Below are 16,789 nucleotides of genomic sequence, written 5' to 3'. Positions count from 1 at the left end.
CATGCAATAGCAAGTTCCAATATCAATGCTGGAAACACCTGCATGCTAGATAAGCAGAAATAGAACTTGTGTAAAAATTCAGTAAAAATTCGGTGTAAAAATTCAACAATGACTAAATATTTGCATCCTTTTAGTCTGAGTTCACTCATCTTAATGAATGTATCAACAAAGAAGTTTCCAAGCTGTATTTCCAATATTTCAAGATGAGTAAGGACTTCTAGAACAAGGTATCTGTTTCCTTCAAACACAGCACAGATTATACATATACTTTTAGGCTCAATTTTAGTTTTTGTGAAGTAGCGGTATATTTTGGCCTCTGCAACTCATATTATTTCAAAATTATTTTTGTTCTTCTTTAATCACAGTCAGCCTGAACTTGAGCTACATCTCTTGCTCAGAATACCAAAGGTACCTGCTCCAAAATCTGTTGTGCTTTTTTTACTAGGCTTACTTCAATGCAGGCTGCTTCTAGTGGGAATTCTCTGAAACTCATGCAAGTTCCTGTGATAGATAGATAGTGATCTGGAAAAACTGCTCTGGAAACAAGCCAAACAGACCAGCTTCAAACAGAACGACAAATTGGAGTCATCTATATCAGGACCTTCAGAGTTCCCTTCCTACATTAATCTTCCCCTGATTTCTAGCAATAACATTTGTAAGTGTTCTGTAATTCCACTGTTAACTTATGCTCCCATCTTTCTCTTACAAACACACAGATTAACTCTTGAGAAAAGAGTAAAATAAAACTGCAGAAAACTCACCTGGCATCAGGTGGAGGCAAACCAAAATCCTTCCTCTTCCTCCCTTTTAGCTGCTCACAGAAATCAAAGGAAACATTTTTTCTTAAAAATTCCTGCTATGAAGCCTTATAAGGCTTCTTCTTCATTGCTTCTTCTTCATCCAGATATTCGTAGTCTAAGTCCAGAAGAGGTAGCTGAAATACTAGAGTATGTAATAGAGGTGTTAATACTTCTTTTGTGCAAGCTCAGCCAAGAAAAATCTTTCATCCAGTGCTCTCTGCTGCCCTTTTAGTCCCAGGAGAAATAGATACTGTGGACAAGCCTGGCTTTCCCTGCTATGACAGAGAGCAGAAACACAGCTCTGCTGGGTGGGATAACTGCTCTGTATAATAGACTCCTCTGTGGCTGCTGGAAGGGGGATCTTTTTTTCCTTTAAAAATTGTATTAATACTCTGAGCACAAGAGACTCAGAGAGCTCAGGCAGTACCAGCTGCAAGGTTTGATTTCACCTGTGTTTGATTTCATTTGTAAAAAAATACAACAAGGGAAATACCAGGCACTGCACAGAAACTTGTAGGAAGTTCTAGGAAAGATACAGTTGGTGCACACAAGGCTGAAACAGGGAGCAGAACCAAGCAGAAACAATTGCCCTCCATTAGAAACAAATTCTCAGGCATGTTTCATGTGAAATAATTGTTCTTAGCTGGCTGTTTTGAAGACTGTATGTTTGGTGCTTTGTTTCCCATTAGACAAATAGTGGCTATGGAATCGTGTTACAGAAATTGCCCACACCAAAAAGCTCAAAATTCCTACCACTTGAGTTGACTCTTTCAGTGCAAATGTGTTTCATCAGTGTCAAAACCACAGCTCATTCTGTGAAATGAGAGTATCTCGTGTCATGTTTTTTACACATGCAATATTTCTAAGAGCTGGTGGAGACTGGGCTCTAATAGAAGTGTCTTGGGAAGTATTTCTCTCCCTTCATTGCAGTCAGCAATAGTCTTTGTAATGAAAAATAAACGCACCTTTGTAACAACAAAATTGTTAACGAGAGGTGGAATAAAGTGTAAAGCCATTCTAACAGTACTAGAGTATGATGTCATTGAAATCCTGGTAAAATATAGTAGATACTACACAGTATACATTTACATATCATAATAGTATTAGTAGTACTGTGGAAATACTCGGAATCTTTAAGAAGATTTGAAGTGTTCCTACATTGCCTTGATATTTGTCATGACTTTTACCACAACTTTGTCTCTTTCTTAGCATTCTACCTGCCAAAGTCATACAATTATGAAAAAATACCAGCTTTCATTTCAACTATAAATAAACAATTAAACAAAGCTTTCTTCCAAACTGAAGAAATGTATGTCTCCAGATTAAAAAAAGGCAACTAAAAAGAAGTCATTAAAATTAATATTCTGCCATGTGAAGCTTGCTTATGATTTTTTAATGAGTTGACTCAGAGTGCAAAGTTCTTAAAAATTATGAGTCTACATATTTCCTCCATAGCAACAATGCAATTATTTAATTCCCCTGTTTCCTACAAGCAGAGTGACATACCTGTAAATCTGAAACACATTGTAAAAGCAAAGCGTAGGCCATTATTCATTTGTGTTTAGCTGAGAAGCCTCTCTGTAATCTTCATCTCCTTGAAAAGTGAGAGCACACAGATTTCAGGATCTCTAGGAATGAATCTCTCATGGTTGCAGGGAATCTTGAGGACACAGCAGGCCACCCTGTTGGGACAGAGGAAGGGGCCAGGGAAGGCAGGGGCCCAGGACTAGGGTCTGCCTAGGGGGACCACTGTGCTCTTTATTTCTGCTCAGTACCCCCTTTTCTTTCTGTGGGTTGCCAACAGTGGAGGAACTCAGGTGAACTTCCAAAGACTTCTTAAAATTTAGTGGGTGTTTCTCCATGGCAGACACGTTTGCTGTTGAATTAGGCCAGAAAAGGTGCATTTGCTAGGCACAGTTCACAGTCTGGTTGATTTCAGGCAGCTTTCTTTCACTGCAAAAATTGTACCTGTTTTCTCTGTTTCAAGCAGTTTTCCAGAGACAGGTAGAAAGGGAGAGCGGTGAGTTCTTTTTTTTATGTCACTAAGCTTTAAATATAGATGTGATAGCAAACAAACAAAAAACAGATTTCATTTGCATTTTTAAGCATACCCTTAAGGAATCCCTTTCTTGTGTAAATATTGTCATTCCAGCAAAGGCACAGCTGTTGATTGGGGAGGCTGGAAGCTGCATAGCAGCAGCCCTCTACAGAGTGAGCTGACAAGTTTTAAACATGGGGAACAAAATTTGCAAATACTTATGAGTAAGAAATGAGCTTGTTCCAACAACATCAGAAGGTTTTTCAGAAAGTGCCCTAAACATTTGCGACAGTGACTACAGTAGAAAGCTCCATGTGTTTGCATCTTGGCTCTGGCACATAGGCTAATTATCACATCACAAATTATGTCTCTACTCCTATACTTATTCTCTAATACAGAATGGCTGCAATAAGACCACTTCTTGGGAATGATCTGTGGTCCATGCTAGGTCCTGAAGTAAGGAACCAGTGGGGTACATGTTAACTAGTCCAAGTCAAAACCATGCCATGGATGATTTTTTTAAATTTTGTGGTACAGACAACTGAGTTTCAGTGCTCAAGGACATTACCTAGTGCTACTTCATGCTTTATATAGCTGTAACCTATTTCTCCACTTTCGCTTGTACCAGTTAATAAGCCAAATCCCTTTCTGTGTCTTGTGCAGCAGATAGACAAACTTATCAGTACAACCGTATCATCAAAAATATACCTTTACCTGAGAAAATTTATTGTTAAACAGTAAGTCCTTCAAGTATTAACATAATGTTGCAATGTAATTATTCATGTCAATCAAATTTCCAAGCAAATCAATTGCAGAACTCCCACTGAGCTTGGTAGGAATTTTTTCTCAGACAAAACCTGTAGGTAAGTAGAGGATAATTGCCAGACCTCTTCCCAGCACACAGTCTATGTGTAACTCTGCAGTTGAATGCCAGAACATGAGTAATGTACATGCACCACACTTTTTGCATATCTATAAATGTCCTGATCTCATATGACTAACAAAAAGGCACTGGAAGACAAATTTTTCCATTTCTCTGATTGTAGCAAGGAATAATTCCTTAGTCTAGTGCAGAATAAAAGAGTATCTCTTTCTTAAAGCACGTAAACAGCTAATCTAGAGAAATCCATCCTCACAACAATGTATGAGCAGGATAAAGCTGCCAGGTAATTTTAGTCATGGCCATAGTCATTTACATAGTAAATCATGCACACGTATTATAGAAGACTCTAAGTGAAAATAAATTCTCAGCAAGACTTGGCCGGCATTCTGTGCAGTGGTTTTTTTGAGCAAAGAGAGGGGAAGAGAGGCAGGGACATGTGATATCCATAGAGGTATTCCTTCATGACTGCCTTTGTAATTTAGTAGCTCTTTCCAACACCCACTAATGCTGCTGAGAGGATAAATACATTAAAAGCACCATGTCCCCTCATTGTACCTAAGGCAGCAATGCTCCAAAGACCACAGGACAAAGTATGCTGTACAACAACAATGCATTCTGTTTCCAAGAGTACCAACCACAATGTCAAGCCAAGCCGGGTCACTCTCTGAGTCTGCAATAGACACTGACTCAGTGGGTGTCTGAGGCTGAAGCATTAGGGTCTGGAGAAAACAAATGAGCCTCTCTCAGAGCTGGCTGAGTCTCACCAATATAACTACAGCGGCGTCAGTAGAGTTGTTGTTAATTTATATTGGTTTGCCATCAGAAACACATCCTGTGAAGTGTCTGGGCTGCATCCAGGCAACTTCTGGCAAATTTTCCCTGGCAGGAAGAAAGCTGAAGGTGGTATTACAGATTGTTCCTTTCCTCAGCCCAGTTGTCTCTGTCCCCTGAGGGAAGAGAAACCACAGTGAAATTTTTCCCTGTTTCTCCACTGCCAGCACAGCCATCTGGCAGCCAGGGCATGGCAGCAGTGGAGGTAGACTGAACATGCTTCAGCTCCTCAGCTTTCCCTAGTCTAGGGTACAGAGGTGGGGATCCTTAACAGTGGGAGAAAGTTTCCATGCATGCAAAACCCTTCAGCAACACAAGCTGCCAGCTTTATCAGCATTTTTCACTGAACTTTATTTCCTACAAAGATGGAGGAGATGCATTATGCCTCTGCTCTTGCATTTGACATTCTCCATTTTTTCAAATTTTGCTATGGGTTGCTCAACAAATACTTGAAATGGATCATGTTTATTTATTCCAGCAAAGGAGAAAAAGATCCATCTTGGTGTTACAGTTAATTTCATATTAAAAAATGTTATGTCTACTCATGAAGGGTGAGAGGAAAGATAAAAGGGCTGGTTGAGAGACCAGCCAGCATTCTGTAACATAAAACTCAGACAGTACCCAATAATGCACAAAGTTGGTTTCCAGTAAGTATTGATGCAAATTTTATTTAATCTATAGTAATTTGTTGTTCCTCTTTATAAAAGTAAATTACCTCCCATACTAGTACAATGGGAATATTATTTCCCTGTTGCTGCCGAGAGGAGTGCAGTAATGGTTAAGATGTCAAGCCATTCATCACCAGAGGAGAAAGAGAACATCAAAGCTTTTGAATCACAGTTCTGGAGTTGAAAAGGAGGGAATGTAGAAGAGAAAACTCAAACAACCCTAAAGTGCAAAGCTAATGATAAGAAGCAACATGAAAAGCTGCTAGTGAGGAATTTCCATCCAGCAAAGCTGGCTATAGGTATAGAATCACAGAATCATAATGATTGGAAAGGACCTTTAGGATCATAATCATCAGTCCAACACCAGCATAACCCCTAAACCATGTCCCAAAGCACCATATCCACCTCTTTTTTTTTTTTTTTTAACACCCTCAGGGATGGAGACTCCACCACCTCCCTGGGCAACTTGTTCCAACATTTTGCCATTCTTTCAATGAAGAATTTTTTCCTAATATCCAATCTGAACTTCCCCTGGTGAAACTTGAACCCATATCCTTTTGTCCCATCACTAGCCACTAAGGAGACCAATCCCCACCTTTCTACAGCTCCTTTCAGGTAGCTGTAGAGAGCAGTAGGGTTTCCCCATCAGCTTCGTCTTCTCCAGGCTGAATAGGCACAACTCCCTCAGCCTCTCATGAGACCTGTTGTCCAGACCCCTAACCTGCCTGGCTCCCATTCCTTCTCTACGCCCTCTCCAGCACCTTGGTATCCCTCCCATACTGCAGTGCCCGAAACTGCACAGAGTACTCAAGGTGCAGCCTCATATAGGAAGGTTTTAAACTGCATGCTTATACAAAGAGACAGAAAATACAGGATAATTAATAGACCCTAGCCACATTATTTGCAGAGACATTCACGTGGAAGAGAAATACTTTGTCAAGGTTTCCTGAAAAGAGCCAAATGCTTGTCCCTCTCTCTCCCCTTCCCACCTCTACCTTACTGGTGGGCACAAGCCAGCTTAGCAGACTTCGTTCACATGATTCTTCCCTTTGGCATCCAAATCTTACAGTAAAATATTACATGAGTGTCAATAAACTTCCAAGTAAAATTATTGTTTTACATGTCAGTTGGACATGAAAAGGGCTGAAGTATAATAACAATGGCTGTAGTAACAATGAGGACAAATTAAGTAGACAGAGGTGAAAAAAGTGTCAAAACTAGAAAAGTGCTCCAAACATGGAACACTCAATTTCAGTGGATACTTGCTGAAGAATTATTTTCTTATTTTAAAAGCACTGAGAGATGGAACTACCAAAAGCTGGGATTTTAGTAATCAGCATAAAGGAAACAGAATTGTAGTTAAGTGAAAGTGAGATCCACTGACCCTGATAGTGAGCTCGTTGTTTGCAGCTGTCTGGAGATGACACAAATTGCAGACAAAATCTTCCAAATCACAAGGAGAGTTTTACTTGCAAGGGCTCATCAAGGGCTGTAGGACACCTCTTCATGAAGTTTAATTTAGATGAATGATCTTAGAATGAAAATCTCACTGACGAGAATTAATAATGGATGGAAGCAAATAGAGGAGTGAGATGGGACAGAAGTGTAAAGAAAAGTGTGGGGGGAGCCCTGCATAATTATATGGAAACATAGTGAAAATAACAATCTCTTCAAATGGTACTGAAAAGAATTTGAGTATGAGAAGGGATACATACAGTGAGGTTACAAAAACATGTAATTTTTGTATGGTAAATTTGCCACTGAACATCCTGATCTAACAATAGTACTGTGGTCCATGGTAAAGTTACCACAGGAAGACTATGTTTTTGGTGACTGCAGCTCAAAGCTATCAATCTAACAATAAGGGCAGTGTAAGCATTTTAGGAGAATTTTGTGTGCATCTTTAAAAAAAACAAGATGAATGTAAAGTTAAGAAGGCATTCCTAAGAAGAGAGATCTGGAAAGCCAGAGGAGCTGGCCTGAGATCTCTTTCAGCAAAAGGTTCAAAATATTAAATAAAATTAAAAATAAATTTGACTGTTTAGAAAATGTAATTAACAATTTGATTGAATTGTTAAAGCAAGACAGAATTTTCATGGCCATCTTCAAAGCAATTATTATCTCCTCAAATAAGAAGCTATTGGATATTGTATGTTTGAATGTCAATTAATCTGTTTAATAGCATGTAGTAAAACACAGAAGTACTGGAAAGGTGCCAACAAAGTAAAGTTCATCACATAGTACAGAAAGGTTGTTAAGCAGGTCATGAATAGAGGAATAAAATAGAGGAGAGTTCAAATAATTTTAAGAGGTGTACATCTCACAGATATTCCAGCCACGATTTTATCACAAGTGTATTTATGTTTTTTCCATAATGAGGTGATAAACTACAGAATACATATATAACCCACAGCTATAAACAAATCAGAGGAACACCAAGTGCTTCATGGGCCAGTATGAAATTCAACATTATTTTGATAGATTTTAGGAATAAACTGAAACTGAAATTAGGCATAAGGATTGAAATCTATCTTGCTTAATATTTTCATGTTAACTTGGCATAAAATAGAGGGACTTTCTGACAAAATCTGCACATAACAAAAAACTGGAAGATATTAATAGAAAATATCCGAGATATTGTACAGAAGCAGCTGGATCACCTTCAAGTCTATAGTGATACAAATGTCATGTACTTGGGTGCTAATAACAGAAGGTCCTTCCAGAAACCAGAAACTCTGGTTTTGGAAATTGCTGTGAAAGGGAAGTACCAAGGTGTAAATGGTTATTCCAAAATTATTGGGAACTTCTAATGAGACACAGCTGTGAATAAGGCAAATGTTGTTCTTTGACATACAAAAAGAGGTATTTCTAACACAAATTGAGAAGAGATAGTGTCAATGTACAAACACCTGTGTATGACTTGGTACACCACCTCCTTTCAGGCATACACAACTAAAATACAAAAAGAAAAAGGTTAGTAGGTTGATGAGAAAAATAGATAGCATATTTTACAAACAAAATGTAAAAGACCACTATTGATTAGAGCAGTAAGAGGACAGTTTAGAAGGGATTTGATGATTGTCTGAACATACACATAAAGAACAAACCCCAGGTAGTGAAAACAAGTATTTAATCTAAGTAATAATGCTGTAAGAGAAACAAAGGGACATAAATCAGCCATGAGTATGAATAGAGATTAGAGATACTAATCATTATGCAAACATGTTCTTTAACTGCCTTCCTTTGGGAGTAATGGGGACAAAAAGACGGAACTGTTTTTAATGGATGGTTTATGAAAGGGATGATGTAACATAGCTGCAAGTGAGATTGCAGGGATTGAACTGAATGATCTAGAAAGAGGTTTTTAGCCCTGTATTTCTATGCTGTTGTAAAAAGTCCATTAATTCTTATTCTCTATTTTCTCCAAGTTAGGATATAAAATGTTGGATTGCATTTGCAGGGTAGAGGACAAAGTGAAGTTTCTTTTAAGACACAGAAGTACCAGAGCAAAGTAGTTAACCAGAGTTAGTTTTCCAAGTTTTCCAGAACCCCAAGTATTTGACATGGCTTTTCTAGGTATACATGGACAGGCTTACAGAATTAGGTTGCTCTTCTGAGGTCCTTTCCAATCCTAAATTTCTGTGAGAAAATCTGGACTCATATTTTTCTGTACTCTGACTTAGCAAAATAGCAAAATCCCCAAGTTAATTCCGAGAAAGTTGTTGAGCAATTTACACTCTGTAACCTTTGGATATATTGGCAGTGGTGGTACATTATTTATTATTTTTCCAGTGCTCAAAGTGTTCTAGGAAATTTATCAAGAAACCCCAATTCCCAGCAGGGGATTGGAAGCTTTTGGCTTTCCTACCTGGGGAGTCTGTTATACACAAAACAAAATACCATTATTGTATTTAGCCTTCTCTAGCAGAGAAAATGCAGTTTGGTGTGAACTCCATTGTAAAAATGCTTTTATTCTCTGAATTTCCTTCCAGAGTGGCAACAGGATTCTGTGTTCCATCATTCTGAACCACTACCAGGGACCATCAATAATAAACTATGATGACGAGAGTGGCAAAACATGTATGCACATTGCTGCTGCTGCAGGCTACAGTGATATTATCAGTGAGTTGGCTAAAGTCCCTGAGTGCAACCTGCAGGCCCTTGATGTGGATGACAGGTAACCATGGAAATTCTGAAACTGAAATTGCTGCTTCCTTTCTGTTAACATGAGACTACCTCTGTTTATTCTATAATCATTTTTCCTGTTTCACAGACCATGGCCTAGTTAATGAACTGCACTTACAATTGTGCTTGCTCAGAAACACTGCAGAGCAGTCCAGCTCCATATGTATCACATCTACTACAATGCCTGACTAGAAGGAATGTTATATGACTTTGTGTTTCTGGTAGGAAACAATAAGATTATGTATGAAAGGACTTTGTCACCACTTGACTTAACGTCTTTCAATCAAAAATTACTATTCTTTTCAAAACAATAGAACAGGATCATAGAACTTGACACTGGAATTCTGCTGCTGTTTGTATTTAAGAAATGGAAGTGTTCCCTTGTTACATTTAAAATGCTAATACAGTATTCCTATAGGATAAGGGGACCTTCTCCTTCCATCCCAAAAAGGCATATGATTTCTTTCAGGATGAAATCCCTGTATCGTAAGTGCAGAAGAGTCATCTTCTTTCCTCTTTTTCAACCCACACCTGCCTCTCTTGGAACTTTGTGTAATTTATTTAATGCTTAGAGAACCAACTGACTGTTCATATTGACTATCTTGCTCAATGGAGCAAAAGCCAAAGTTTTCCTGGCTTAACCCTCCATATACTTAAAATAATGCCATTCTTCATGGAAAAGTGCAATAAAGCAGGAAAGAATTAAAACAGCAGGGTTCTGGAGAAGTTTCTTTATGTCAGTAAAATGTAATTGAGTGTCTGTGCTTCTATGGAAAGAAGGGTGAAGGGAAGAGCTTAACTACACTTAGGAGCTCAGTAAGACATGACCTGCTGTTACACATTCTCACATATTTCCATAGAGGGTATTATTCTTGAAGAGAGGAAAAAATAAGCTGTTCACTGTACACACAAAGTAGATTTCCATTTCCATTCTATTATGTTTCTGACTATACCCATCTGAAATTATGGGGATTCCAAAGAAACAAGCAAAGAAAAGTGAATTGCCCAGTTTTCTTTTGGTGTTCTCTGTGCTTTCAGATTTTTCACAAGAGCAAAATACTACAATTTGGAACCTAGACAAAAGTTTCCAAAGTCAAGATGCAAATCTTCTGCCAAGAAGAATATCAGTTTGATTCTTCTGTACAATTTCAAGGGGATTATATCTGTTCCAGTCTGTGCCCATCAAAGAACACAGAAATAGGCAAAGGGGCAATGCCAGTCTGGTAGATATGTACAGTCCTTCTCATTCATATGTAGGAAGCTTCTTTTCCTATTACCCTTATGGTGATCCCTGAGCTGCCAATTGCTAATTATATTTGCTGTAAAGATGAGAAGAGTTTGTCCAATGCAGTGGACATTATCAAAGATTTTTTTCAAATTATGCTCTGAAAATTTTAGGTGCTCCTCCCACTCTGCATTTCCAGCAGCAGCAAAGATGCTTTTATGTAGTGGAGGGGGCAGGGGGGTGGGGTGGTGCACCCTACAGCCCTATATCTACCTTATCTGCAGATAAATATATGCATATAGATAGATGTGGCCAGTCCATGGCCTTATTACCACCATTGGAAGCTCATCAGTGTGGGCTAAGTTGCTGGAGAATTCCTTAAAATGGGTGTCATCGGTCTGTATGAGTAGTATAGGAGCACACCTCATCATGTCATTAATAGTTTTGATGGTATATTTATTAATCTATCTTAATAGACTCCCCCTTGTCTGTAGGACACCTTTGTACTGGGCTGCAGCAGCAGGGAAAGCTGACTGTGTGCAGACACTGCTAGAGCTTGGGATAGACAGCAGCCCTCAAGACACCAATGAAAACACTCCTCTGACATATGCAATGTACTGTGGGCACACAGGATGTATAAAGCTGCTGTCTCAGGAGAGCAGGTAAAGCTCACAAGTTGCCACTGACTAGAAAAAAAAAAATAATCATTTTCTGTGCTACCAAAGGGTTTGAACTCTAGCTGATGTCTTCTTGGTTCATATGCAATACTTAGCTCAAGTTTTCTACCAAAGCAGCATCATTAGAATTAGTCATCTGCAGTTAAAGTGCTAGTCCCTTGATCAATGAGGGTTCTGAACCAAGAAGATGTGACTATAGCTCTCATCCATCTACATGCAGAAAATTGATCTTGCATAATAATTTCAGCCATCAGATAAAGCCTTCCACTTTCTTGAAGTCTCTATGCACTAGCTGTGTATTCACGCAATCAGACAGAGGGACTGAACAGAAAAGCAGCTTTGCCAGATAAACAATAACATAAATTTCAAGTTTTTGTCCTCGGGGTAAGGGTTTGGGAATGCTTTCTTATCCTTCTCTGGTTCTGTACCTTGATTGCCTCTTCATACCCTGAGGTTTTTGTCTGTTGAAAAATATAATTCTTTTATCATTGCTTATAATCTTCTCTCTCTTTGTATTTCTCATATTTCAGCAGCTGTCATTTAATCCATTTAAGTTCTTGAACTTTGGTAAATGAGCATGCATGTACAAAGACACCATCACATTTTTTTGTGTTTTTCCCTCCTTTCCAGCAGTTATTATTTTCTCTGTTACAAATTTTGAAACATGAGTAACTTTACTTTTTCTTCTCCTCCTCCTGCTCTCTGCCTATGGGAGGTCTGAAATGTTGATTAGTCAAAATGTCTTCTAAAAACCTCTATCACGACAGCACTGTAGGCAATTAAATTGATAGATCTTCTGAACCTGTCCTGGGCCTCTTTAGTACAGGCAAGGCAATAGAAAGGGGAAAGGGAGAGGAAAAGGGAAAAAAAAGCATCAGGTAAAGAGGAAAGAGGAAAAAGGAACAGAGAAAGGGAAATTAAGAGGGAGGGTGAGGGGAAAGGGAAAGGGAAAAGGAGAGGAAAAGGGAAAGGGAAAGGGAAAGGGAATGGGAAAGGGAAAGGGAAAGGGAAAGGGAAAGGGAAAGGGAAAGGGAAAGGGAAAGGGAAAGGGAGAGGAAAAGGCAAAGGGAAAGGGCAAGGGAAAGGGCAAGGGAAAGGGAAAGAAATGTTACAGTGTTAGCTACAGTGCTAGTGTTAGTATGCTGTTTGAAATACCATTTTTCCAAATACAACATAGTACAAGGCCACTTGGTTTTAAAGAGCCCAGCATGTTCTTGTTATTTTTGGACCTTGCCTCACCATTAAGAATAATGATCCTGCAGCTGGTAGATGCTGAAGCCAGAAAAGTTTGTTTGGGTTTTTTTTCTGATAGCTGCACTGAGCCTAAGATGAGCATAAGGAAATGAACCCCATAAGAAAGAGTGAAATAACACAGTATCATTTTCATTCTTTGTTAATTACAAATGGGGGATCCTCATTTTCTGCCTCCTTGAACCACCACTGTAAATATATGTGAATCATAAATACTCAATTTAATGGGCTAACACCAGAAGTATTATTTGGCAATAATAACACATTTTGATTTCTACATCCAGTAGATCAGAGCCCAGTCATCAGTTTCCCTCCCTAAAGAAAGAAGGACGATTACGTATGCTGAACTATATTTTCTCCTGCAAAAAGAAGAAAGATGATCAGAAAACTGTTCAGAAGGAGAGAAGCAGAGACAGATATCCTAGAGAAGAGACCTTAGAAGTAGATGACATCATCACCACTTTTGATTGCACTATGGACACAAACTGCAAAGACATTTCAGACAAATGTGTGGCCACCACTGACTTTAAAGGAAGGAGCACAGACACAAAGTACCTCATACCAGAAAAGAAGCAACCAGAGTGTCAGGGACTTCTGGCCATCAGAACCCAGAGCCTTCTCCCAATTACTGGGGGCAGTTCCTTCCTAACTGCTTCCCAGAGCACAACCTCCAGAACCAGCACCCACCATTTTGCACACAAGTCTCAAAAGAGTAGGAGTGAACACAACTTGCTGGACCACAGAACAAGTTGCCAGGCTTTGTTGGATGATCCTTGGAACACAGACTGTAACCAAATATTTTCCTACAAAGTCTGTACAAGGAATCCTTCAGACAAACTGATAAATGGCTTAAATTCTGATAGATCTCACCATGTGCTTTTGTGCCCTCCCTGCCTTCCCTCACTTCCCAGTTCTCCATCAGGTAATTTCTTGCTTCTCTATCTCCCAAATTCTATAATGCCTTCTGATGTGGCTGACTGAGAAAAAATAGGTGAGTCTGATTTCTTTAATATCTTTTTCAATTTCTTCTCCCTATATGTGATAGTAATCATAGCATATGGATAGAAGAATATCAGCTGACAGCTGAATTGGGGAGCTTAGGTGTGGGAAATAAGAAATTTGAGTAGATATGACAAGCAAGCAATAATTCAGGTAGCTATGAGGCATGAAAAGTACCTGAGCACAATAAGAGCCTCCAGATTATATATGTGCTTTGGGAATTGCACATGCGCACCCACTGCCATGACTGCTGCCTCGTATCCACACTAAGTCCTGGAAATATATGTGCAAGGGAAAAGTACTGAACTTAATGTTCTAACTGTGCTGAGAGCTGCTTCTGGACCTGAGTCCGTGTCTGCCTCAATGGACAGTTCTGCATTATGCCACTTTCCCCTTAAATATTCTGAGTCCAGGATGTAACCCTTCCCACTCATCTCATACTGATTGCCATCTCTTTGGTCTGCTGTGCTGTTCTTACGGCTTCTCCAAAACTCAGTTCAGATTGCTAGTATTACACAGGTGGACTAAGTGCTTCTCTGTTGTGGTTTGGAAACTGTACTGCAGCAGTAATGAAGCAGAGCATCAGAATTCTGAAGTAAATTCAAACCAGGGTTTGGCAATATTTGGAATCTAGTACTAGTACTTTGTTTTCTGGATGGCCTGCATGCTGGAGTTTACTTCAACATAGTAGTGTTTCCAACTTCATCTCCCTCAGGATTAGTCCCATGCCAAAATTAAACACACATAGCATGCCTTCCAGCCACTGTAATATCCAACTGAAAATTAAGTAAGCAAAAATAATCCCCAAAATCACCAGTACACCATTACAAGGAGTAAACATTACACAATAAGTTAATTTACCCTCACCCCAACAGACATGAGCTGTTATCCTCCAGTGCAAGAGGGGTGTAAGAATCCTCAGTTAGGTCAGGTCACTGCCTGAGCTTGCATGATAGTGCAAACTGTACTGACTCATAAGGGAAGTGATCTATAAAATAGAAAATCTTTGTTCACATCTCTAATAGTGAAAGTAGAATTTGCAATTTCAGAATGACAGGTCATTCTATGTTGTGCAAATAAGGGCTGAAACATTTTTCAGGATAAACAGGAGCTATTCAAAAAGCTTCACTTCCTGAGCATCAGGCCACATTCCTGAAAGCTTGAGAGACCTCATCAATAGGTGTCACGACTTTTTTTACTGTGCATTCTTCAGCTATTCACTCAACCATAAAACCTCCAAACTCCACATGGCTAGCAAGGGTTCCTCCAGCACACACTTTCTATCTGAACTCTGCAAGGTTCAGCTCACTTGTGGAAAACAAGAAAACCTGCTTCTTTACAACCTAGATATACTAAGGTACAATAATGCACAGACATTTTAGATCACTCATTTTGGCAGTAGGAGGGAGAATAAACTCAGACTGGATATACCAAACCTGAGCACAGCTATGGGGAAACACTTCTTAGTGAATATAGCTGGCCTGTGAATACATTTGATGTGGAAGTAATTACCACTTTATTTTTAAGTGCTTATAGAGGTTTTTTAAGACTGTAGGCAATTTTTAATTCTGTATGGTTAAATGCTTGTTTGCTCTGGACAGAAGGACAGTTGGTATTCTGTGAACATCCTGTGACAAAAAGCTACAACTGGCTGAATCAGGACATACCCTCTGCATCCACTCTGTGCTCTATAATCTATACAGGGACTCAGTGTAGGACCAACAGTCTACATGCAGGACTGAGGGAAAAATCATATCAAATTATGGGAATCTTCTAGTTGTTACAATGGGAGCTGTCTTTGCATGTCCAAAGGAAGTGTAAGTAATTTTATCTCTGACAGTTTTTTATCTCTGGCAGCTTATTATCTACCTCAGAAAATAGAAAAACAAATCCTGAATATGCTTTAAGCCCAGTTATCTGTGTACCAGCTGCCTTTAGCAAAACTTTCCAACAATAGATTCCTGTGGCTGGCAAAAAGGACTTACACTGAAGTAGTGGAAGTGTGTAGGGAGTGAGTGTGTGTGTAGGGAGACAGTGTGTCTGATAGGAATACAACCCAGATACTGCCTAGCATTTCTTCACGATAAGATCTGCTTATCCCTTTCCATGCTTATGTGTGTTTTAAATCTGTCTGTCCCTGTAAAGCCACCTGACTTGCTGTGAATTAGAACTGCATTTACTGTATTAGGTCCAGGGCTTCAGGTCTCCAGTGCCGTGTGCCTGCAGGACTTACAGGGATCAGAAGTAAAGTAAAGCCTGGCTTCAGCCTAGCCAACAGTACTGTGAAGGCAGCTCTAAGAAAAGATTTTTCCTCATTGTTTTTTTTTTTCTCTGTAGCTGAAGGAAAAAGCCAACATGTGGTCTTTGAAGGAAGTGTTAATGCTCCATTTCTCAAGTCATGACTGTGGGGACTACATGTAATTTCCTAATCATTAAATAGAGCAGGATTATGGGTATCAATAATCTAGAGGAACTCAATTTAAAAATTATTTTCCTAGCTGACACACAGTGTTGATTATCTTACATGACTGTGGCTTTTATTAAAACAGCTAATTTTTGTGCTTATTGCTACTAAGGCAGCTGGCACATAGTTTTTGTGGGGGGTTTTTTGTTTGTTTTGCTTTTGTTTGTTTTTGGGGTTTGGGTTTTTTTGGGGGTTTTGGGGCCTTTCTTGTCCTGTTTTCTGTGCGCCTGGAAATTAAAGGTAAGTCAATTTACTAGCTGAGCCTTAGCACTTACACAAATGGGAGAGGATGCTGTGGGTAGCAATGAGACTCATCTTATTCATGCCACTGGTTTCTCTCAGGATAACTACTTTGTCTTTCCCTCCACTGGGAATAAAAAAGGTAGAGTAGAAAAACTGTCAGAAACTATTCTCACTATTACAAGAGTGTTTGCAGCAACAGTACTGATCTGGCATCCACAGTCTGAAGCATTTTGTATTTATGTCTAAACATTGCTTAGTAATAATAAAAACATCCCTGTATCATCAACACTATTTCCATTACAAATCAAAAATATTGACCCATAGTACATACTGTGAAGAAAATTAAACCTAGTCTAGTTGAAACCAGCACATGCTCCATCCCTTGTTCCATACAATTTATGCCATGGCAAGGTCCCACACTATTGAATACATCCTCATTAACCCCCACCACCCTTCTCATCCTTATATCATACACAGGTATCATTCCCTTAGTCTATGGATCACTCCAGTAAAATGTTAGTAAAA

The 16,789-nt window shown here is 39.1% G+C and overlaps 1 protein-coding gene across 5 annotated transcripts in view; it reads left to right on the top strand.

The window, feature by feature from the left end:
* Positions 1–16,789, top strand: part of ANKRD55 (ankyrin repeat domain 55) — a 52,542-nt gene that overhangs the window by 20,409 nt on the left and 15,344 nt on the right. For 2 of the 5 annotated variants that reach the window (XM_071730548.1, XM_071730546.1), the window contains exons 6-8: positions 9,213–9,397; positions 11,125–11,292; positions 12,843–13,480. In XM_071730548.1, coding sequence (XP_071586649.1) covers positions 9,213–9,397; positions 11,125–11,292; positions 12,843–13,480 — 991 coding nt within the window. The remainder of the gene's footprint in view (positions 1–9,212; positions 9,398–11,124; positions 11,293–12,842; positions 13,481–16,789) is intronic. The other 3 variants (XM_071730545.1, XM_071730549.1, XM_071730547.1) reach the window with 3 other exon arrangements.

Source organism: Heliangelus exortis, chromosome Z (assembly GCF_036169615.1).
Source record: "Heliangelus exortis chromosome Z, bHelExo1.hap1, whole genome shotgun sequence".
NCBI classification, from domain to species: Eukaryota; Metazoa; Chordata; class Aves; order Apodiformes; family Trochilidae; genus Heliangelus; species Heliangelus exortis.
The sequence above is the reverse complement of the archived record's forward strand: the minus strand, read 5'-3'. Positions and strand labels throughout refer to the sequence as shown.